The sequence below is a fragment of the Vombatus ursinus genome, unplaced genomic scaffold (assembly GCF_900497805.2).
Source record: "Vombatus ursinus unplaced genomic scaffold, bare-nosed wombat genome assembly UNPS02014809.1, whole genome shotgun sequence".
NCBI classification, from domain to species: Eukaryota; Metazoa; Chordata; class Mammalia; order Diprotodontia; family Vombatidae; genus Vombatus; species Vombatus ursinus.
Genome location: NW_020954587.1, coordinates 15,793,672 through 15,819,737, shown reverse-complemented (window position 1 = coordinate 15,819,737; position 26,066 = coordinate 15,793,672). Strand labels below are relative to the sequence as shown.

Below are 26,066 nucleotides of genomic sequence, written 5' to 3'. Positions count from 1 at the left end.
GTAAAAACCATTTTGGAAAGCAATTAAGAGTTATGAGCATAAAGTGATTAAAATATAACCCTTTGACCCAGAAATTCCACTACTATCCCCAAGAATGTCATTTATAAGAAGAAAGCCCCCATATACACAAAAATATTTATAGTAGCACTTATGGTAGGAAAGACCTGCAAGCAAAGTATTTACCTATGAATTGGTGAATGGCTAAATAATGTGTGGTAATGAATGCAATGGAATATTATTACTATTCTGTAAGAAATGACACATATGATGAATACCGAGAAGCATGGAAAGATTTACATAATCTGATGAATAGTGAAGAAGAGCCAAGAAAACAACAAACACAAAGACTATAACAATATAAATTGAAAGAGCAAACTCAACCATTCAAAAATAAGTGTTTGCAAAATTACAAAGAGCAAATATGGCCACAAACAAGAGGTTTGGGAAGACATCTTCTCCCCTTCATTTGCAAAGGTGGAAAGTCTGTAATGTAGAATACTGTATATATTTTTAGATTTTTTTTCAATATACTGATCAATTTTGGTGATTTTTTTTCTCTCCTTTCTCCTTAAAAATTATTTTTTATTTATATAGGATGATTCTCTCAATGGGGAGGAAAGATATAGGGGTAAAGTTAGGTAATGCACATCAATTGGGGAATAGCTGAACAAATTGTGGTATATGATTGTGATGGAATATTACAGTGCTATAAGAAATGATGAGCTTACTGATCTTAGAAAAACATGGGAAGACTTACACAAAATAATGAAGAGTGAAATGAGCAGAAGCAAAAGAACATTGTATACAGTAAGAGCAATACTGTTTTAAGAACAACTTTGAGGGAATAAGTCATTTTGACTGTTGTATATTATATTATATGTATGATATATTATATACTCAAATTAACTACAAAGAACATATGAAAGAAAATGATATCTACATCCAGAGAAAGAATTGATAAATAGAAGTCTGTGTAGAATGATTTTACATATATATACATATTTGTGTCTAATGGTAGCCATCTCTAGGGCAGGAAAGGGGGGAGAAAAAAGTAAATTTGCATGTTAACTTTAGTATGTGTTTAAAAACAAAAGCAAGTTGTACATAACAGATTTGCAGTTTTATGTGCAAAAACCCCAATATCAATAAAAATGTGGGGTTTAAAAATGTATTAAAATAATACTATAAGGTGATGATGTATGTTCAAAAGATGAAAGTAAGAATAAAGTTGAGAAACTGAATGGATTTAAGTGCTGCTGTGGAGGCAGAATCATCAAAAACAGGTCCTAGAGGATTAACTCAACTTCCTTTTTTGACAAGGTTGCTAGATTGGTAATTAAGGAAAGAGTTTATCTATATTTTAGCAAAACATTCATTGGAATGACTGGGATGGGAGTCAGATTACAAAGAATTAAGAACAGGGAAGGTAATAAAAAAGTGGAAGCATTGTTATAAATTTTTCAAGAAATTTAACAGTGAAGGGATTCAGAGGGATGGACCAGTATATCTGGGAAGTTTTAGATTCAGATTGAGATGATATCTGAGCATGTTTGTAGGCTGATGTTAGGTAGAGAAAGTATATTGTGGTTAATGGTGCTAGATCCTGAAATAGGATTAAGCATATAGATAAGGAAATTAACCTAGGTTAATGATAATAATAACAATAAGAATAGGAACTGAATATAAGATTGCATCAATGTATCTGGATGAGAAACCTCTCTTCCAATAATGATAATCATGATAACAATTATCACAATCATCATAATAATATTTGCATAGCATTTTAAGATTTTTAAAGTACTTTACATATATTATCTCACTTGATTCTCACTACCACCCTTTGAGGGAGATGTTTTTATCTCCATTTTACAGATGCAATACCTGAGGCTGAATGACTTGCCCAGAATCACTAACCAAAAAAAAAAAAAGAGTCAGTGATAATGATGAGAAATTTGTGATAATTGAAGGATATCAAGTCAAATGGCTTTATTCTTCTCAGAGAAGTAGAAAGTAGTCATCTGTCTTAAGTGTAACAGGGAATTTTAAAAATAATAAAAATTTTTGAGAAAAATACATCAAAGTGTCATAAAAGTGAATCTCAGATCATTCCCAATGTAATTTCTCATAGCAAGAAGTCCTAGAAGAGCTAATAAACTATGGTTTCTATGGATTTCAGTACTAGAGAATCTGTAATTTAAGCCCTAGGGACATTCCTTCAACTAATACTAACTGCAATACTGCTACAATACATGGTCTTCAGGAGTTGCTGAAGCCAAACACATACACACACAATCATCACACTGTGGCCAGTCTTCTTCACTGGGTAATGAACCTCTTCACTTGGACAGTTTGTTATAATGCAGTCTCACCTCTGTGATATAAGGCATCACAGTAAGACTTTAGCTAGAGTAAGTTCCTACAAAGATGGAGAATTTTTTTAATAGCTAGAACCACTAAATTCATACCACACAGCACAGGAAAAATAATTGGAGCGATTATTGTCATATGTTCCAAGGCAGCAAATTACTTCTTGGATCATTGCCAAACTAGACTTTTTTGGTTTCTTACTTGTGCTTCGTCTCTTCTGTTCCTTTGTTCACAATATTCCTTGCCTGTGATGCTTTTCTCTAAAGCTCTGTTCAACTCTCGTTCATTCTTTTGAGACTCAACTCAAAAATGGACTCTTCCACGAAGTCTTCCCTGTTTCCCCAAGCAAGAGATGATCTCTTCAGGCTTCATTTTCATGTTGTACTGTGTAATATAGTTATTTGTTTCAATCATATCTCCCCTATCATGTTGTAAGCTCTGAGAGGGTTTATTTATCCTTGCTTCCTCCACAATTCATCAACTGCTAGCACATAGTAGGCATTCAAAATCTTTTGACTGAGTGAATGAGTCATTTGTTCCCAAATAATTTACTTTTTATTTTAAAAAAATTAACTTCAAGAATGAGTTAAAAGCTTATAAATAGAATGACTCATAAAAAAGACAAAAAGAACTCTCATATGAAAGCAAAAGCATTTTAAAAGTTATGAATCCATTGCTTAACCTTAAATAAAAATGTATTGATTATATATTGTGACTGCTGTTTTTTATTAACTACTTATCACCATCACTTGTGCTTGCCTAAAGATATAGGGCATCTGTGGCATTTATCTGTGGACTTCTTGATCCTGGTAATCAAAACAACCTGATTCCAAATAGCATTGTATCAAAAAAGGAAACCTAGAATGTTATATCTGGCAAGGAATTCTGTATGGAGCTTAAAGCAAGGGCTGTTTGTTTTGAATTTGTTATCATTATAAAGAAGAATATGATTTTGAGTTTTATTGTGTTTTAAATGGCATTAATAGTGCAGGAAGAAGTTGAAAACCTTGATAGTTTAATGAGAGACAAGCATTGAATGACCTTCAAAGTTGGCTTTAGTCAGAAACCTGTTTGAAAAATGTGTTTAGGATTTGTTTCCTTTAAAAACAAAACAAATTTTAAAAATTCACCTATATTATTTTTTGATAAGTTATTTCTTTTTTAATGCCCCTCAGGTTGCATTTTTCTGTACAAACAAATCAACTATACTACTTCCCAGTGAAACTTGAGAAACCAATTATTTGTTTTATTCCTTATCACACTCTTACCCCAGAAAAGGGGATAACTAAGTGCCTAAGGGGATTTTTTTCAAAGCAGGATTTTTCTTATCCCCACAAATCCAATAAAGTCATTGGTAGCTGAGCAGCTAAAAATTCCCTCATAGTGTTTGAAAAGGTCTTCTTGAATATTTTAAGTTCCACATGACAAAAATCTACAATAATATTTTGAAGGTCCTAAGTGGGGCAACACAATCAGGTTTCAAGAGACCACAATAAGTCTGGATTTTAAAGGTTTGGAATTTCCTTTAAAAATCATCCATCAGGAATATTCTCTACCACATTTTGTTCTTATTAGTGGACATGGAGGCATCAAACCAACATTTCTGACCCCCAAACAAGAAAGGTGGGGTGCAGCTGGGTAGTACAACTGGTAGAGTGCCAGGCCTGAAGGCAGAAAGACTCATCTTCATGAGTTCAAATCTGCCCACAAGCACGTACTATCTGTGTGACCCTGGGCAAGTCACCTAACCTTCTTTGCCTCAATTTCTCATCTGTAAAATGAGCTGGAGAAGGAAATAGCCAACCATTCCAGTAATCTTTGCCAAGGAAATCCCAAATGGGGTCATGAAGAGTCAGACATGACTGAAATGACTGAACAACAACCAAAAAGAAAATCAGTTAATTCAGCATTCCATTACCCAAGGAAGTATAGTCGAGAGCTGGAAGCAGGAATTAAGAGACTTCAATATTAGCCTTAGCTTGGTTCATAGTTTGGTCATGGGAAAGTTTTAACCTCTTATCTACATTTACTCAGTTGTCAAATGGAACTAACACCTGCTCTTCCTAATCACAAGGGTCTCATAAGGAAGAAAACCTGTAAAAAAACCACTTTTGACAAAGATAATTCTGAGGTTTTTGAATTGGGTGCCTATGATAATGGTTAGTGCCACAGATGGAATAGGAAATTGAGGAGGGGAGAAAGAGGAGAATAGTTTTAAGAGGTTTATTTTGAGTTTATGTCAAGACATTTGCATAAAATGTATTATTAAGTGGTGGAGAAGTACTGGAGTAGAATACAAGTGAGAGGTCAGGCCTAAAGGAATAGATAACAGTTAACAGCATAAAGGCAATAGTGGAGGCTATACAACAGGATCCATTTGTGAAGGGGAAGAATGTAGGAAGAGAAAAACAGAGGTAATGATTGAACTTTTAGAAATACTAACAAATGAAGTAGAAAGAGGTACCAACTAAGAAAAAGACAGAGTCAGGAAAGTAGAAGGAACAAAGAAGTAAGAGAGAATGAGGAAAGGGCAATGTCATGGAAGCCAAAAAAAGAGTTTCAAAGAGGAGGAGGGAGAAAATAATGTCAAATGCTATAGAAAAATCATAGAATATACAGACTCAGAAAAATAAAAGCTGGATTTGTCATGGTCACTGATGACCTTGAAATAAGCATCTGGGGAGGGGGAGGAATGTTGATTGAAGTTTTGGGTTTTTTTTTTAATCAATGAGAAGATTAAGAAAAAGAATGAAAGAGAACCTGAGTCTATCAGCATAGTGCCAAAGGAGAACAAACATTGTCTACCTATTTTTTGGAAGAACTGGAAATGAGATTCCTAGATCTAGTAGTCAAGATGGTAAAATGAAACAGTTGTTAATCTCTGTAGACTAGTGCAGATTGGAGGATATAGGCAAACTTCTACCAATCTTGAAGATATATCCTTGGATTTATTTTGAAAACATCCTACACACCAGCTAGTGGCTATCCCTCTTTGGAAAGCGATTATTTCCCTTGAGTGAAGAAATGGCGAGTGCCTTTTCTTCCACATCTCCCTTTCCATCAAAGAATTCTGAGATTTACTTTAACTTAATTATATAAAAAAAGTTTCACATTCTTTTTTTTTTACTTTGGGAATCTGCTTACATTTGAGTTTACTAGCTGCTAGAACTCTGTCAATAATTTCTTAAAGGATTATGATGCAATATACAAAGCACATTCTTAGTCTTATTATAGCCTTCTCTCCTAGTCATCCAGAACTTATTAACAAGGATATTAAGAGACTGGTTATTGTGTTTTTTTTAATACCTCCTACAATTTCAAATTGAAACACAAAACTTATACAGCTATCCTAAACAAATAAATAACTTCTTAGTATTTAAAATGAATTTGAAGTTTTAACATACAAATATGGGAATGTTTAATCACCATAGAGTACTACCACTTTATATTTCTCTTTCTGTATGTGTGGCACTTTAATTGCATATGGCATGGTATTTCAAAAGTACATTTTTTTCATTACAAATATTCTTTATTCTACTAGAAATGGCACCTTCCTGGAAATTTTGGAGATTGAAAACATAGATCATCTCTTTAATCACTGAAATTTGAAATACTGTAATTAACTTTTCACTTCACCTGCTTCCTGATTATCCCTCTCCGTGATATTTTCACATCTTTAATCTTATTGGCAGAAACTACTTAGCACTACTCTGACCCCAGCAGTGGTTGTTTGATAGCTAGTTGCAGGTAAATGGGGTGGAGGTGGAGATGGAGGTGGGGGTGGGGGAGGAAGGAGGTGGAGGAGTAGGGGAGAAAGGAGAGAAGGAAGGGAAATGGGAGGAAATTTTTTTTTTAATAGTCTACTCGAATAGCTGTCATTATTTTCAGGACAAAGGACAGTGGAAAGTTTGGATGCACTTTCATAATTACCCCTAATTTCGACTCTTCCCTGGAAACCCAGGACCTTAAGATACGAAGGGGGAAGCCCTTCGTACTCTACCCAACCTCTCCTCGAATGTGAGAAGTTTGCACTCACAGAGGGGAAGGGTTAAGGGACTGAAGAGTGGGATGTAAGGTGAAGAAACACCAGAAAAGCGGGACTTACCTTAACGAAGAGGGAAATGTCGTGTTCATTCCCCGGGGCCAGCGCGGGGGCTGAGGCGCTCTCTCCAGAAGACTCCTCCTCGGATGTTTCTCCTTCCTCTCTCGCGCCGTTCAGCCCTTCCCTTAGTTTATTTGTCTCGGTTTCAGCCCCGGCACCTTCGGAGCTAGTCTCCGACAGGTGATTGCTCAGCTCTGCCTCTAAGTTTCTTTCTGCGGTAGTCTCCTCATTTTCCTCCTCCTTCTGTGGGCTCCCATCAAGGTGATCTTCCTCGCCCTGGGCCACGACTTCTACGTTAGGGTTCTCCCTACCCCAATTTTCTCTCCCCTCTTCCAGGGCTTCTTCTTGGACATCCCTCTTGGCACCGAGGCTGTCACACCCCACCTGCACTGCTTCGCTAGGATCCCCTCCAGCTTCGGAGTCCTTTACACCTTCCTGGCCTCCGCTTTCCTCCTCGGCCAGCCCTTCTGCAGCCTCAACTTCTTTGCTCTCGGGGTGAACATTACCCCGAGCCTCATTTTCCTGCTCATCATCTATCATCAGACTGCCCCTGTCAGGGTCCTCCTCAAGGCTCTGTCGCTCCTCCACTTCCTCCTGCTGCTCCCTGGCCTCCATTTGGTGTACGGGACTGTTTTCTTCTTCTCCATAGCTCTCTCCATTTTCTGAATTTCTATCTTCTAGTCCTTTCGCCCTCCCTCTTTCGAGGTCCTCTGCTTCCATCCCCACTCCAGGCTCTGCTAGCTTTCCCTCGGGTTGTACGAGCTTCACGCCTCCCTGGACCGTTTCCTGGGAAGCTGCTCCTGCTGCTGCTGCTGCTGTAGTTACAACTGCTGCTTCACCCTCAACGCTGTGCTCCGCCCCTGCCTCTGCCTCAGATTCCGGGTCTCCGGGGGCCTGCGCTCCTCTGGCTTCTCCCTGGCTCTCCTCTAGCCTTTGGCGCTCAGTGCTGCTGCTGTCCTCCAGTTCGCATCTTCTTTCCTGGCAGATCGCCTCTTCTACGTCTTTCGGTACTTCACTCCTCTCTTCCTTTCCCTCCTTTTGCTCTTCTTTTTGCTCCTCCACGTTCCCGGGGGATTGCCTTATTGTGTCCTCGTGTTTTTTCTGTGTATCCTCCTCCCAGTGACTTTGCGTCTCGGTTTTACTCTCTTCTGCTTTCTTCTGGCCAATTGTTACTCCTGCTTCCTCCCTCAACTCACTGGGAGTCTCTACGGGGGATCTTGCTCCCGCCCCGTCTCCGGTAGCATCTTCTGCACAGGACTGCTTTTCTTCATTGAGCTTCGCCTCCATCTCCTCCTCCTCCTCTTTCACCCCAGTAGCAAACCCCGGTTCTCCGATTCCCTTTTCCAACAGTGCTGGGGGTTCTGCGTTCTCTTTGGGGGCTAGGACTCCTACCGAGGGTTCAGTGGTCTCTGCCATGTCTCGTGAAATTATTGTCTTTAGCTTGAGATCCCTCGTGAAAGAAAAATGCTGGTGGAGCTCCTTTTCCTGCCTCCCTAGCTTTGGACTTCTGGGACCTATGGTGACCCTGGTTCAGATGGATTAGTGCTTATTGCTAGCTGCACTCATGACGTTCAGAGCTAAATCCTCTCTGTCCCAACACCTTGATCCCAGTCTCAAAAATTTAATGGTTCCTTCGCTGCCTTATTCTTCACTCAAATTCCAATCTGTTTACCAACCTGAAAATTAAAGAATTCCCTTGGTCACAAACGGAGTTTAGGTGATTTTCACTACCAGGTGACTTCGCAAACCCTTGAAGTACTTGCCTGCCCTTCCCCCTCAACTCAAACTTCATCCCCTAGTCCTTGGGCGGAGCTCAGTCACCTAGGCTAACCTTTGGCACTAGAGCCAACATCAGGCATTCCCTCCTGGGGCCCCCTGTTGGTTTTAAAGAAAGGATTCCACAATACAAAAACCTAGTAGGTCGAATGTCTGTGTTTTTCAAAACAACGCTGAGGTGATACCCCAACCATTTATTATTTTTGTTATTATTATTGTTTTGCCTCACAGAATCACAGAATTTTTGAAAGTTAAGAGATCTTGGCTGCCATCTAATTCTATCTGTAGAACTCTAATTGTTGGAACTTTTTCCCCCCTGACATTTTAAACTAAATTGATCTCTTTGCAACTACTAGTCATTTAGTCATTGCTCCCAGTTCTGCTCTCTGAGGCTAAAGAATGCAAAATCCACTGGATCTACACAAATATTTGAAATCAGCTAAAAACCTATCACCACCCTCCCATCAAGTCTTCTCTTCTCTGGGCTAAACATCACTAATTTTTCCAATTTATCCTCATATTACTTGGACTCAAGGCTTTTCACCATCCTAGCACTACTTTTATGATAGAACTAATATATATCAGCTTCTCCCCCTTCCCACAATATGGAGTGGGCTCAGGGTCCTTCTTTTTCCTTTCTTCACCAGGGATTAGATTTTCCTAAAAGAAGTCAAAGTTGCCTCCAGGAACTGATTGATTCCTTTTCCCTGACTGCTTCCTAGTAACCAACGAGCACAAAAAATTGGAGTCTAGATTTCTCACTCAGACTTGGTGCTTGAAACCACCCAAGTTCCCATACCATCATAATGTGCTGACCAGGTGTATTTCCATGGGAGAAGAAGAAGGCCAAGTCTGTCAAAGCTGAAAATAAGTACCACTGTATTATTGTTATGTATCCTTGCTGGGATAGGGCAAAGTAAACTTCCTTTTTGTGCACTGTGCAGTGAAATACAAATGCCTCCTTTCATCCCAAAATCAAACCTGAGCTAGAGAGCACCAGCATTAAAGCTGCCTCCACCATCTCCTCTAGGTACCACCCAGATTATCAGTGTCCTTCTTCTATGGTGATACTCAAAATTGAACACAATACAAATCAGACAATGGCAGGATATATCAAGACCATTGCTTTTTTATTCCTGGAAATTAAGATAGCTCAAGACAGCATTAACTTTGTTGACTTCTGTATCACCCTGCTTGCTCATATTAAACTTATAGTGCCCTAAAATACCTTCAAGAACTGTTTTCAAAACAATTGCTATCTACCCATACCAGCTCCATGTTATACTTGTAATGTCAATTTTTTTGCACTCAAATTCAAGACACCTGTCCCCATTTCATCTCATCAAATTAAACCCTGTCAAGATCCTCTTGGACCATGTTATCATCCATTCTATTAGTTAGTCCTCTCAGATTTCTATCATCTGCAAATTTGATGAGCAGACCCGCTATTATTTTATCCAAGTCATATCTAAAAATGTTAAACTCAAGCACAGATTCCTGGGTTATTCATGTGGAGACCTGCCACTGTGATATAGAACTATTAACCCTTTGAAGCCCAGCCATCCAACCAGTTCTGAATCCTTCTGATTGTGTTATTGTCTAATCTATATCTTTCCATCTTCTCCACAAAAATGGCACAAGATATTTTATCAAAAGGTTTGCTAAAATCTGAGTAAACTGGATAGCATTTACCTTCATCTAGAAAGGAAATAATGTTAGTCTGGCATTACCTATTCTTTTAAAGATATTGATTTTATTGATATCTTTTATTTTTATATTATCTATCTTTTCCTGTTTCCTTGCTTTTCCCTGTGCCAGAGAGCTATCTCCTAAATAAAGAATGTCTAAATACAAAAAAAAGAGAGAGGAAAAAGAAGGGAAAATGAGCAAAACCAATGAACAGGTCAAAATATCTGATGTTATATACAATGTTCCACATCTATATGCCCCCACTTCAGCAAATAGAGAAGGGTCTTCCCATTTCTTTTCTTTGGGGCCAATCTTGGTCCCTATGATTTCACAACATTCAGTTTTGATGGTCTTGTAGTTGATATTCTTGGCTCTTTGCACTTCACTCCAGATCAATTAATGTGATTCTTGCAATGCTTCTTCATATCTATCATAGCCATCATTTCTTACTGCACAATAATATTCCATTACATTTATGTACCCCAATTTGTCAAGCCATTCCTCAATTACTGCGAAGTTCCTTGATGCCACAGAAGTGCTGCTAAAATATTTTAGGGTATATTGAGCCTTTCTTTTTGATAGTAACCTCCTGGGAGTACATACCGATCAGGTGAATCTCTGGTCAAAAGGTATGGATATTTTAATTACTTTATTTGTGTATTTCCCATTTGTTTTGCTGAATGGTTGTATTAATTCACAGCTTCACCAGCAATTCTTTAGTATGGCACAATCTGTTCTTGATGAAGCCCTGCTGGATCTTTCCTAATCAGATCCAGAATAGATTTCCCTTTATGGTTCCCCTACCTTGTGAAGAATGAAATGATCACTAAGGTACATCAAAAAGTTTGATTTTGACAGAAAGAGCACTACCGCAGATGGCTAGATAATTGAAGTCCTCCATTGAGATATGATGCATCATTGACTTATACTTTGTTTCTCATACTTCTTATCTATCTTTTTTCTTCTGACCTAATGGTGTGTAATACACTCCAATGACAATCACTTCTGCTTCTCCTTTCTTTGACTTTAACCTGAACATTCTCTTATATGTTATTCCTTCAAATTTCCTCATATACCTTCATACTGTACAATGCTACTCTTCTCATCCCACTCTTTCTACCTATTACTATTTCTTTAGAATAAGGCATAACCATCCAGAGCCATGGACAGTCATGGGTTTCATTCCACTAGATACTACTGTAGTTCAGGCCCTAATTACCTCTTGCCTAGACTATTGCAAGAGCTTCCAAATTGGTCTCTCTGTCTCAAACTTCTCCCTTCTCCAATTCATTTTCCACCCAAATGTCAAGTTGATATTCCTAAAATGCAAGTTACATCATCTCCTAACTTAATCATTTCCAGTGACTCCCTATAAATTATAGGATCAAAATATTCTTTCATCTTTATCTCATCCTTTTAAAATTTCTTTTTGAGGAAGACAGTGACATGGTGAGACCCAGGAGTGTGCCAGAGCCAGGTCAAATCAGACTACAATTATTTTTTTCTTCCTAGAGAGATAATTGTCAAACATTTACCAGCACACTCTTACGAATACCTATGCTTTAGGGACTGTGAAGGACAAGTTTTAGAAAGGAAAGACTGGAGACAAAGAGACCAATAAAGAGACTATAGAAATAGTCTGATGGAGAAGGGTGATATGGGTCTAAACCAGGGTGGTTGAGTAGAGGAGAGATAATCTAGGTCAAACCTAATCCAGGTCAGTCCAGTCCAAAAATTCAGGCTTGAGGATTAAAATGCAATTAAACATGTGTGTATCATAAAATGTAATAAAAATCACTTTACCAATTAAGGTTGGCAAGAATCAACCTCAAGTTAAAAGAATACAAAATGCTACTTCCCTCTACCACATTGAAAAGTCATGAAAACATTTCCCAAAGGCTACAGGAGCTCAGGTGCATCCTCTGAAGTTAATTCCCACTTGTCTGAGTCTTTATAAGATTTAAGCTGCAAAGCAGGCAGAAAACCTCCCCATCCCCTTAAAGGACCAATCCAGCATATGCTTCTGGGAGAGGTCTCTGGAGAGACCAGGCAAAGGAGAGTAAGGTGTTGGTGTCATTGTTATTGTTGTTGTTGTTCAGTCATGTCCAACTCTTTTCCTTGGCAAAGATATTGGAGTGGTTTGCCATTTCCTTCTCCAACTCATTTTACAGATAAGGAAATGGAGGCAAAAAGGGTTAAGGGACTTGCTCATCAATACACAACTAGTAAGTGTATGAGGCCAGATTTGAATTCAAGTCTTGACTCCAGGTCAGGTGCTCTATCCATTTCAAGAGTAAGGTAGCAAAGATTAAAGAGGAAGAAGGGAGAAGGCCACTTCAGCCAAAGTCATAGCAGCAGCAGAATCATGGGATGCTCAGAAACTACCAACTAAAACTCTCCAGTAATGGCCCCAGTGCCCCACCCACTGTTCACATTCTCATTGTAGCCAAGAAGGAAGCAACAGCAAAGTTATTGTAGCTACCATGGTGCAAAACAAATACACCTCCTACCAGATCCCACTTCTTAGTGGCAAAGTCCCCAAATTTTTCAATGGGATTTTCCACCACTAAAATAATTTTAAAACCATCCTAGCAACTAAAGGAGGAGCTTATTGAAAATTATAGAAACATAAAACAATATAATCTTCTTTAAATAGTCAGGAATAGTTCAGATGCAGTTCATGATTGCAGAAATAGTACCCATGTCCATAACATAAATGACCATACTTTTGATGGCACCATTCGTCTCCATTAAGTTTTGGCTTTCTGTATCAAGATAGCCAAGAGTTGCAAAGGCCTAAAATACTGGGATAAGAACCAGAGTAAGTTCACTTTTGGACAAAAATTACTGGGAAAACTGGAAAACACTATGGAATAAATTAGGTTTAGACCCACATCTCATGTATGTCAAGATAAGCCCCAAATGAACACATAACCTAGATACAAAAAGGTCATTGTCATAAACAAATTAGATGAACAAGGAAGAAATTACCTTTCAGATCCAAGGATAAGAGAAGCATTTGTGGCCAAACAAGGGATAGAGAGAATCACAGAAGATAAAATGGTAAATTTTGATTATATAAAAATAAAGAGTTTTTCATAAACAAATCCAATACAGCTAAAATTAGAAGAGAATCCATTAATAAAGCAAAAAAAAATCTTTTTAAAAGAATATTTTATTATTTCCCAATTACATGTAAAGACAATATTTAACAATTCATTTTTTTTAAATTTAGAGCTCCAAATTCTCCCCTTCCTTCCTCCTTTCCTCCCTCCCTGAAATAGTAAGCAGTTTGATATAGGTTATACATGTACAGTCATGCAAAACATATTTCCATATTAGTCATATTGTAAAAAAAAAAGACAAAGACAAAAAAAATGAAATGAAAAACAGTATGCTTTAATTCCTCTACATATGGATAGCATTTTTAGTCATGAGTGTTTCGGAATTGTCTTGGATCATTGCATTGCTGAGAATAGTTGTCATTTACAGTTGATTATCATACAATATTGCTATTACTGTGTTCGGACATTCTCCTGGTTCTGCTCACTTCACTTTGCATCAGTTCATGTAAGTCTTTCCATGTTTTTCTGAAACCATTCTGCTTACCATTTTTTATATTATAATAGCTTCCATTACAATCATAAACCACATGTAGCATTTAAAAAGGTTTGAGAGACAAAAGTTCTGGGTAATTTGATCATTTTATTAGTAATGCCAGCATTTCAATAAAAGGATAGTCATTTAGTGAATCCTAGATTACAAATAATCATGGGGAGGGGGACCTCAAAGCTTATATGGTCATTGGAAGAGGGGTCTGTTCCCGAGGGTGGCAATAAACTCTGATTGGTTAGCAATTAATTAGAAAATGAATATTACAATGAAGGCCTGGACCTGAACTTTGATTATGTCATTTACTTCTTAAGTTACCCCCAGCCTTGGGCAATCTATTCAAAGAATTTATTTCCACCCAAACTTTAGTAGAGTACAATAACTGAGTGGGGTCTGAATAAGAAAGTTAGTCCAATCTCATTTTCGGTAATGTCCTTCAGTAGACTGAACTTTTAAAATCAGGACTTTAGGAAAACGGGGCAACTCTGGATCTCTCCAAATCACTGGTTATTAATAATCATTTCTCTCATACAACTTGTTCAGTCATTCCCCAATTGATGGGGATACCCTCAATTTCCAATTCTTTGCTACCACAAAAGGAGCTGCTATAAATATTTTTTGTACAAGTAAGTCTTTTTTTCTCTTTTAAAAAAATTTCTTTGGGATACAGACCTAGTAGTGGTATTGCTGGATTGAAGTGTATGCACAGTTTTATGGTGGAAAAAAAAAGTTTATGCAGCAAATTTCTCTCCTGAAGGTCTCATTTCTAAGACATGTAAGTAAATGACTCAAATTTACAAAGAATAAGAGCTCCATCCTAATTCCAAATGGTCAAAGGCTATGAACAGGCACTTCTCCGGGGAAGAAATCTAAGTTATGTATAGTCATGGGAAAAAAATGCTCCAAGTCAATAATCATTAGAAAAATACAAATTAAAGCAATTCTTAGATTCTGTCTCACATCCATCAGATGGGCAAAGTTGGTACAAATGGAAAATAGCAAATGTTGGAGGGACTTCAAGAAAATAGGCACATTGATCATTGATCTAGCTGTGACTTGGTGCAACCATTTTAGAAAGCAATCTGAAAATGTGCCCCACCCAAGTTCATAAACTTTACATATCATTTGAAACAAATTAAGCCACTATTAGGCCCCCAAAGAGATCAAAGTCTTTTTTATATCTAAGTATTTGAAGTAGTTTTTTTATAGTGGCAAAGAACTAGAAACTAAAGGAGTGCCCATCTATTGGGGAATGGCTGAACAAATTATGGCATGTGGATGTAATAGAATATTATTATACCATAAAAATAATTAAAAAGACAGTTTCAGGGAAATTGAGGAAGATTTATATGAATTGATGCAAATTGAAGTAAACAGAAGCAGGAGAACAGTTTATACCATAACATCAACATTTTTAAAATGAACAATTTTGTAAGACTTAAAACTCCTATCATGCATTGATTAACCATGATTCTAAAATATTTATATAGAATACTACTCACCTCCTGACAGGGATGCAATGGACAAATGTAAAATGTGACATATTTTTGGACATGTCCTATGTAGGAATTTGTTTTGTTTGTCTATGCTTATTAATTATAAGGATTTTGTTTTTCTTTCTTGCTCTTTTTTTTGGTTGGATGTCAGCAAAAAAATTGATAACTGACAAATAAAATTCAATTTAAAAAGATAGCTAATAAATTATAGGCCTAGTGCATGCATCCTCTTCCAGGGCCTAAGTTGATAAAAAAAGGACCCACTCTTGTATCACCTACACACCATTCAGTGTTTCCTGACCCACCAGCCAAAACCTAGTCCTTTCTAAAAGTACCATCTGGTCAATAGGGAAAGGCTGTTTTATATCCTTAGGAGACCAGGAAGCCATTTCAAAGTGCCCAGAGGCTACCAAGAAGCTGCATCAAGGAAAGGATTGCTTAAGGGTTGGGATACCCTCTTCCTTACTTCACTATTACTGCCAGTGGTACCATCATCCTCCCAGGTTCACAACTTAGGCATCATCTTTGATTCTTCACTCTCCATATCCATTCTGCTTTGAATTCTTATTAATTTACTTTTGAAACATCTCCCATATATACTCCCTTCTCTCCTCTGATACTGCCATCATCCTGCAAATCATCATCGCCTCACACCTGAACTATTATAATAGTCTGAAGTAGTTTTCCTGCCTCAAATCTCTCCGCACTCCTGTCTATCTTCCACTTAAATGTCAAATTGATCTTTTTAAGGCATAAATCTGTCTGTATCACCCACCTATCCAACAAACGTTGGTGATCCTCTATTGCCTCTAAGACCAAATACAAAATCCTCTCTTTGGCTTTTAAAGCCTTTCATAACCTGGATCCTTCCTAACTTTCCAGTCTTTTTTTAATACTTTAAAACACCTTGAAAACAATACTAAATCTCTTGACTCTACGTACCTTATCTGGCTGTCCTCCATGACTAGAATTCTCTCCCTCTTCATGTTTATCTCCTGGTTTCCCTGGATTTCATCAGTTCCCAAATAAAATGCAACATTCTAGAAGAAGCCTTTCCCAGTTCCCTTTAGCACTAGAATCTTCTCTCAAAGATCATCTCCAACTTATCCTACACGTATCATATTTGCACATAGTTGTTTGTCTCCCCCACTAGAATATGAGCTTCTCAAGAACAAGGACTTTTGCCTTTCTTTGTACCCCCAGAGCTTAGCACGATGCTTGGTACATAATAAGTGTCTAATAAATGCTTCTTGACTCGACTTAACTTTGTTGATCTCTTTGGGGTATAGGCCTAGTAGTGATATACCTGGATTAAGTGTTATGCAGTTTAGGGAATTTTTCAACATATTTTCAAATTACTTTCCAGAATGACAACCAATTCATAGCCCCACCAACAGTGCATTAGTGTGCCTGTTTCCCTGAAACAACTCTAACTATTGTAATTTTCTTTTCTTTTTGTTTTTTGTTATCTTTGCTCATCTGGTGGGTTTGAGGTAGGACCTGAGAGATTATTAAATCAGCATTTAACTAATTAATGAATTGAGCATTTTTTGCATTGTTGATAGCTTAGGTTTCTTCCAATGAAAATTGCTTCTGGAAATTTACCTACTGGGGGATGACCCTGGTTTCATCTTGTTTCTTATGAAAAGGAACATCCAAGAAAATAGAATATACAGCATCATAAAAACCCAAAGGGAAAGACTAATGGACAGCTTGTTTTAGATCTTCCAAGGCTATAGCCTATTCCAATCACCATTAGAGAGAGGCAGGCTTTTAAGTAACTCAGTAAATGGGCACTATCCAAATACCTAGTTGGAGAATGAGTTCTCTAGAATCTAAATTTTCTAATAAGCCTCTAAGTTTTCATCTAGTTTTTGGGAGACTAAATGTCACTAGGCATTATAGACTATTTCCAGAATCATCTGAATTCTCCTCATATAACTTTTCTCCAAAAATTCCCAGTGATCTGACCTCTGCATCTTCTTAGGATTGATCTACCAACCCATGCCTCATATCAACTATCATCCAATCTAGGGTCTCTGCTACCATAGACTTATCTGACCCAGTCAATATTGCATTGTCAGTATCATGGTGAACACCAGTGCCCTTAGAAAGTGGGATCTCTTTCACATCTCTGTCTATCAAACTCTAGCAATTTGAAGGAGAATTCAAATAACCTTGAGGAAGAATGGTAAAGTTATAGGGTAAAATAAAATTGTTCTTCACTAGTCTCAGTCATAGGCAAGATCAATAACACCATACTAATCATCCTGGGTCTGGGATACCTGGTCCACAACATTGACAAGGTAAAGGATAATCTCAGCAATTAGCATAATGACTTTATTCAACTCCTGAGGTCACTGACAGAAATAAAAACTATATATATCAAAATATTTGTATTAGGACTTTTTGTGGTAGCAAAGAACTAGAAACAAATAGATGCCCATCACTTTAAGTGATTAAGTATTACTGTACTATAATAAAGACTAATCTGATTAATACAAAAAAGCATAGAAAGATTTACGCAAGTAGATGCAAAGTGGAAAAAATAGAACCAAAAATCTGACTGTATGCAATGACTTTGCTGTCAGTCATGTCAACTCTACCTTACCCCATGAATTTGTCCATGGGGTTGTCTTGGCAAAGATACTGGATCATGCAATGATTACATTGATGTAAATGAAAAATAAAAACCATCACAATCAAAATTAAATGTTGGGAAATTACACAAGAACAAGTTTATTTCTGTTTTCTCTATGAAGGAGAATGCCCTTTCCACTGGAAATGATAGAATGACAATGACTGATAATGGCCAAAATAAGTGAAAGGTCATCTAATTGCATTTGATGAATTCAAGTCATCTGGCCCAGATAAATTCCATTCTTGGGTCTTGAAAGAACTGATAGATATGCTATTTTAAAGGTCATGAAATACAGGAGATATACTACAAGATTGGAGAAGGGCAAATGTTATTCCAGTTTTCAGAAAGGGAGAATAATATCTGCCAACTATAAGACAATTATCTTGACTTTGATTACTCAGAAAATTCTAGAAGGGATCATTAAATAAGATGGTTAGCAAACATCTGAAAAGGAAAATAGTGATTACAAAGAGTCATCATAGCTTCATCAAGCATCGGTCATGCCATAGTAACTTCATTTCCTTTTTTAACAGGATTATTAAATTATGGATGAGAAGAATGCTAAGGGTAGCTTACTTAGATTTTAATAAAGATTTTGCTAAAGTAATCCATGATATTCTGTGGAGCAGATGAAGAAATATATTAGACTAGTATAACTATACAATTACATGAATTCAGAACTGGTTTCACAACTGAACTCAAGAAGTAGGTTTTTTGTTTTGTTTTTTATTTTTTTTATTTATGGTTCATTGTCACTGTGGCAGGAATTTTCTTTTGGAGTAACCTAGACATTGGTGTTTGGCTCTTTAACTGTTTTAACGTATGCTGTTTAACATTTTCATCACTGGCTTGGATAAAGGGATAGATAGTTTGCTCATAAAATTTTCAAATGGCACAAAGCTGGGAGAGATAACAAACTGGCACAGTGAATAACAAATTCATAATCTGAAGGAAATATTGACAGGCAAGCACATTGAACTAAATGTGAGAAGTTTAAATTCAACAGAAATAAATGTGAAGTCTTATATTTGGGTACCAAAAAATCAACTTTGCAGGTATAAAAGGGGACAGGCATGAAAAGACAACAATTGCTCTGAAAAATATCTGTGGGTTTTAGTGGACTATAAACTCAATATGAATCAGCATTGTAATGTAACAGCCTTTGGGGGGAATTTGCTAAGGCAATATAGCCACTCCTTAAAAGTGGTGTAATTTCCAGGAATTAGAAAGTAATGGTCTTTGCCCTCATTATACATCATCTGGAATAATGTTTTCAGTTCTGGGTACCACTATATCAGAAGAACATTGATAATCTGTAAAGTGTCCAGAGAAGGACAGCCAAGATGGCGAAGGGCCTTGAGTTCAAGTAATATGAAAATCAGTTGAAGGAATTGGAGTTTTTAGTCTGGAAAAGGGAAGGCTCAGACCCACATGTACAAAAATACTTACAGCAGCTCTTTCTGTTTGGCAAAGAATTGGAAATTGAGGGGATGCCCATCAATTGGGGAATGGTTGAACAAGATGTTGTATATGAATGTAATGGAAAACTATTGTGCTTTAAGAAATGATGAGCAGACAGACTTCAGAAAAACCTGGAAAGTCTTGTATGGACTGATGCTGAGTGAAGTGAGCAGAGCCAGTAGAACATTGTACACAGTAACAGCCACATTGTGTGATGAATAACTTTGATAGACTTAGCTCTTCTCAGCAATGCAAGGATCTAAGACATCTCCAAAAGACTCATGATGGAAAATGCTATCCATATCCAGAGAAAGAACTGTGGAGTCTGAATGCAGATCAAAGCATACTATTTGCTCTTTTTTTTCCCTTCTGTTTTGTTTTGTTTTTCTTGTGGTTCTTCCTATTGGTTCTAATTCTTCTTTACAATGTGACTAATGTGAAAATATTTTTAATAGGAATGTATACATAGAACCTATATCAGATTGCCTGCCATCTTGGGGAGGGAGGAGGGAAGGGAGAGGGAGAAAATTTAAAACTCCAAAACTGATGGAAGCTAATGTTGAAAACTAAAAATTAATTAATTAATTAAATTTTAAAAAAAGATCTCTATAATATCAAAAGGTTAAGTGACTTCTTCAGTGTCACATAATCAGTATGTCAGAGGCAGAATTTGAAGCTTGGCCTTTCTGTCTACTAGGCTGACTCTTATCTACTATGCCACACTACCTCTATGAACATAAATGCAGATGCTAATAAGAGAAGCAATAAAAATCCCTTGATTATTAAAAAAAAAAAGGAAGACCCAAGGGAGTGTGGGAAAGGTAGAGATGGACATGATAGCTCTCTTCAAGTATTTGAAGTACAGGAGCCATTAGATTTGTTTAGTTTGGCCTCAAAGGGCAGAACCAGGATCAATGGGTGGTAAATACAAAGAGGTCGATTAAGTTTTGATGTCAGGAAAAGCCCCCTAACAACTAGAGCTGTCCAAAGGTGCTATAGGATTCCTTAAGAAATGGTGGGTTCTTTTGCTCAAAGGGCTATAAAACTGCATACCCTTTGACTCAGCAATACTGTTACTAGGCCTATATCCCAAGGGGAGGAATCTATTTCTACAAAAAATATTTATAGCAACTCTTTTTGTGATGGCAAAGAACTGGAAATTGAGATGATGCCCATCAACTGCAGAATGGCTAAACAAGCTGTGTTGTATGACTGTGATTCAATATTATTGTGCTATAAGAAGTGACAAGCAGGATGATTTCAGAAAAAAATCTGGAAAGACCTATCTGAATTAATGCAAAGTGGAGCGAGCAGAACCAGCAGAACCTTATACACTGTAACAGCAAAATAAACAATGAAGAATTGTGAATGACTTAGCCAATCTCAGCAATACAATGGTCCAAGACAATCCGAAAGGACTCATGCCATCCATAGGATAGCAGGAAAGCAAGCAGGATAGCAAAGGAAGCATGCAATCCACCTCCAGAGAAAGAACTGATACTGTCTGAATACAGATTTAAGGATGCTATTTTTCACTTTCTTTCATTCATTCATTCTTTTTTTTTTTAGTCTTCTTATACAACATGACTAATATGGAAATATTTTACATGATTGCACATGTGCAAACTATATCAGATTGCTTATCTCAGGGAGGGGGAGGGAAAGGAGAGAGGGAGGAAGAGAGAGAATTTGGAACTCAAAACTTTAATAAAAATGTTTCTTAAAATTGTTTTAACATGTAATTGGGGAAAAAATAAATATTTTTTTTTAAATGGTGGGTTCCTTCTCCTTGGAGTTCTTCAAGTAAGGATTGGAAGGGATAATGGTTGGTTATGTTATACTGAGGATTCTTCTCATGTATGGATTGGAGTAGATACTCATTGAAATCCCTTTTTCCTCTCAAATTCTATGAAGCCAGTGGTGGTAGGGGATACGGTGGGGGGTATGGTGGGGGGGGGGAACCCTGCCAAAGTCAGCCAAATATTCTGGGTCAGGCCTAACCTAGGCCAGTCCAATGATTTAGGATCAAGAGTTAAAATGCAATGAGGCATTTATGGACCATAAATACAATTTTAAAAAACCATTTTCCTAATTAAGAAATCAAAACAATCAACTTCAAAATTAAAAGAATACAAAATGATCCTATCTTCTACTCCAGTCACTAGGTCAAGAACTCAGGAAAAATTTCCCCCTAGGATATGGAATCTCAGTGTATCCTCAGACAACAATTCTGACTTGGTTGTGTTCTTTTAAGCTTCAAATAGTCAGGTATTTGGGGGAAAATAATTCACTATTTGACAAAAAAAATCAATCTGTAGATGCTGAAACCAGAAGTTTTCACACAAGGTCTTTTGCCTTTGGGAAGAATTATTCTGGAAAGTCACATGCTAGCTTAATGATTTTCTGAAATACAAAATATTCATTTCAAGCTTGGAATGGAGGCATTCCTGCTATAAGGTGGCATGTTACACACCCCAGAGCCCACAGATTCAAACTCTTACATGCACTTTTCTCCATGAAAGAGCTCCTGTAAGACATATTGTGCTGTAAGTCCTGGTTTGCTTACTATAAAGTCTGTAATTTGAATGGGCATCTCAACATTTAATAGAATGTTCTTGAGTTTCAGGTCCCTATGAATAATCTCCTTCCCATGAAAGTACTCCAGGGCAGACACTATCTCTGTAGAATTAAAACCAGGCACTCATCCAAAGGACCTAGTTTCTGAATATATCTCAGTAGGTTTCCATTTGGGGCATAGCTGAGGCCAAATACAGCTTCTTCTCTTCCTGAAAAGTGAAGTAAAGCTTGACAAAGAATAGGTGGTCCAAGTGGGACATGCTATCCTGTTCACTAGTGACATTTTGTACTTTCTTCTCTTTAATTATATGTTTTTTCTCCAGGATTTTTAATCACATAATTCCTGGAAGTTACCGGTTCCACAGTAGCAAACTACCCTTCACCCAAGACTTTGCCAAAAGCAAGCTGGGTAGCACAGTGGATAGAGTGCTGGGCCTGAAGTCAGGAAGATTCATCTTCATGAGTTCAAATCTGGCCTTCACATTACTTACTAACTGTGTCACCTAACCCTGTTTGCCTCAGTTTCCTCATCTGTAAAATGAGTTAGAGAAGAAAATGGCACCAGAAATTCAAATACAATTTTTGGACAATTTCTTAACCTTGTGTTCACTTTCAAAATCTATGTTTCTCCCCTGAAATCCTTCCTTTCAATCAGCAACAATGAGGAAAATACCTCTCATGCCCCTAATGCCCTAAACTCTTTTTAAGATTTCTTAAACTTTAATAATGCTTTCTAGGGTCCTTTGGATATTATCCTTTATCCCTACATGAATCATCAGGAGTTGACAGGAGTCATCAGATTTGGCAAATCTCAAAACATTGTTCATCTTATTCTAGATACTTGCCCCCAAAAGATAGCAGAACTCTCTATTATTTATGCCAAAGCAACAAAATAGTTGTTTCAGTACTCCTCAGAAGAGAGTTAACAACCAACAATATTTATCTCTTATTCTTCTATTATTGGATAATTCCATTCTCTAAGGCAGGAGTGGGGAACCTGTGGCCTAGAGGCTGCATGTGGACCTCTAGGTCCTCAAGTGTGGCCCTTTGACTGAATCCAAACTTCACAGAACAAATCCTCTTAATAAAAGGATTTGTTCTGTAAAACTTGGACTCAGTCAAAAGGCCACACCCAAAACCCTAGAAAACCATGTGTGGCCTTGAGGCCTCAGGATCCCTCCTGTTCTAAGGGAAAAGTTTCAAAATAAGTTAGTAGTTCTTAGTTAAGAATTTTCAGTGTTACTTCCCTTTCTCCTTTACCCCATTCTTCTGCCCTCCAAACTCCTTACACAGGTTGGGATTACCCTCTGCCTTATCAGATGCCTTTGCTCTTTTATTTTCTCTTCAAACAGTTCTTCCATTCTTCTCCCTGATAACTTGAAAAGCAAATAGGCATTAGCCTAGCCTTTCACCTTATTCTGCAAGAGGGAAACAAACTTTACCTTGTGAATACGTACTGGCTGAAAGGTAAACATAGTACACTCTCTGCATGTCACTGCAAACTTCTTGACTTTTATCCTTTCTAGAAGCAAGATCCTCAGGTCTTTGTCATTTGAATTGTTAGCCCTCATGACTAACTCATAATAAACTTTGTATTAGGCTTACTTGGTTGATGACTCAGTGTCTTGAGCATTTGAGGGTCTTAACATATTTATGATGACAGACCTCCCACCTTTTCTTGAGATATGTGTCTATATTATTCAACTGCTTTTATTTTGTGACATGTAGATTCCTGCCAAGTTCCTTGAAATTTCTAGAAAATTTCCCTAAATGTCCTTTGTATAAGAGACTCAAGAAAAACCCAATGACCAGCAAGACTTCAACCTAACTCAATCTAAATGTCTACCTCCTCTCTCCTCTTTTCTTCTTCTGGCTGATACTTCAGACACCATACTCCCTCACCTCCTCACTGGTGAAAAATGATGGGCTTAGACTAAATCATCTTTAAGTTTCTTTCCAGCTTTAAATTTATGGGCCTGTGAGCCAAAATTAACACAAAGTAGCCAGCCCTGTGGCAAAGAGCCCCTCCAAACTTGCTGAGGCAGGACATTTACAGAATAGGTACAAAGTCCTTGGTCAGGTCTGTACCTTAAAGCTTTCCATCTTTATAAGATCTAGCAGGTCATAAAGTCTGCTGTAGCAGTCCTTGAGATCCCAGGGTCACCATACTATAAGGTAGGTACTGAAGTAGGACCTTAATGAAGGAATAATAATAATAATACTCTTGCTGAAGTAGCACTTTAACCTAAATTCTCCTGATTCCCAGTAGAGTATTCTTACCATTAAACCCCTTTAATTCCAAACTAACTAGTTCTAATAGTTTGTTTTCCTGAAGAACCAAACCTACCACTCCTGAAGAATACATTTGACCAGAAGTGTTCCATAAAAAACTTCTCTGACAGTAATCTTTTGGTTCTATGATAGGTAGGTAAAGTACCCAGAAAAACTTCCTTTTGAATGAGAAAGGGCTGGGGGGGGGGGCAGATAATTCCAGATTCCTTGAATTGCTCAACAACTTTATGTGCATTCACCATAAAAACAGAAATGGTTAGTACCTTACCCAGAGATATTTGATAAGTATTTGGTAACATTGATTCTTGGCTATTTGTTTCTTACCATGACTGAGGTCCACAGTTTGAATCAATTTAACACTGAAGTGTTAATTTTTAGCCCTCACAACAGCATTGTGACTTTTGGTAGAATTTTCCATTTCTTTCGAACCTGTTGGCAAACACTTTTCAAGCAAACTCATTAAAAAACTTCCACAGTTGATTTCATTTTCTCAAATGAATTTTTGGATGCCAAATATAATAAAGCACAATGATAGACAGAAATAAGCACTGGCTGCCTTGGTGAGTGCTTTAAATTTTTCTAGCAGACCAAGACCAATTCAGTTCACGTAAAGAAACACAAAAGGAAACACCAAATAGTAATGTCAAGGTCACTCACTGTAAAGTCACTTAGAGATTAATCCAGTGTTTGGTAACTTTACATCTAGCACTAGATTAGCTATCTAAATATCAGTGATGATTAAACAGAGGTCACATAGTGGGAGTGGGGAGGAAGAAGGAGGGAACAACACTGGACAATTAAATGTTATTCAGTAGAGTAGGCCTATGCTGCTTTAGGATAATGAGATGTGACAATGGTAAATTACATTGGTAAGTTACAAATAGTAATTTGTAATGTTAGTTGGTAAATCACAAATTTATGTATATATATACATATATACATATACGTATTTATAATTTATATATATGTAAGGTATGTATGTGATATATGCACATATACACATATACATATTATGAGGTGTTCAAGAAGCACTAACACTTCTGGTATAAAGGCTTGAGGCACATTTTTCAGGGCTGTTCATCCACCTTTGATGTCTACTGGGCACTCAACTCTCACCTGTGGCTGCAAGAAGCTGTAGCATGAGCAGTAGCCACACACCAGTAAAACATGTTGGCAGACAGGTTAATTCAGGTTAAGGATAACTGACAGGCCTTAAAGCCATTGGTGAGTTAAGGGGATGTCTACCCCCCGCATATGAAGACTTCCGCCAGCAGAATGGGCAGATGAGAACAATTTCTTCCAATGGTGGTGAAGGCAGCTGAAGCAGGTGCTGTGGAACACTTAGATCCTGGTCGGACATCAAACATGCCAACATCATCCACTGCATCCTGGGGCATCACACATGATCTTGACTTTTGTCTCACCACTGGACTTTGATAACTCTGGGAGAAAGAGCGAGGCTGACAACTTTGAGTGCATTTAGGGTTAGTCTCACTTAACTCCAATTCACACATGAGTCAAGATATCACCCTTTGATTTCATTGATCTTCTTCAAAAACAAAAGACAAACAACAATATATTCATGTGGTGGTATGACATAATGATAAATATGCACATATATATCATTATGTTAATTTTTATATGAATATTTATATGGGTATAGCATCATGGTAAATATATATTCATATATATGTATAACCAAATAAATGTAACACACACAAATTATAAATATGTTTGTAAATAAAACCATAAAAGTTAACCATGTAAATATATATTTGTAACCATATATATTTATACTTATATGGTTACCAAAACCTTAATAGCCACTAAAAACTTTGAACAAAGTTCCTGTGGAGATTCCCCCGCTGAATCAGCAAGCTAACAAAAAAGCACCAAACCTCTTTTCCTGGGAGGTTTCTGTTCCATTCAAGAGAGGCTATGTGACCATGATGTATACATAAATCTTGAAGGTCAGAGAATTTTTTAAAAGTCCTTTTGCTTTGTTTCTCTCCAAACACGTCCACTTCACCTAAAAGTAGGCAAGCCCTGCTTG

At 37.3% G+C, this 26,066-nt stretch overlaps 1 protein-coding gene across 1 annotated transcript in view; it reads right to left on the bottom strand.

The window, feature by feature from the left end:
* Positions 1-7,885, bottom strand: part of CLIC6 (chloride intracellular channel 6) — an 85,090-nt gene extending 77,205 nt beyond the window's left edge. Inside the window, exon 1 of the mRNA XM_027875559.1 lies at positions 6,473-7,885. Within this exon, the coding sequence (XP_027731360.1) occupies positions 6,473-7,885 (1,413 nt within the window). The remainder of the gene's footprint in view (positions 1-6,472) is intronic.
* Between the last annotated feature and the right edge of the window lie 18,181 nt (positions 7,886-26,066).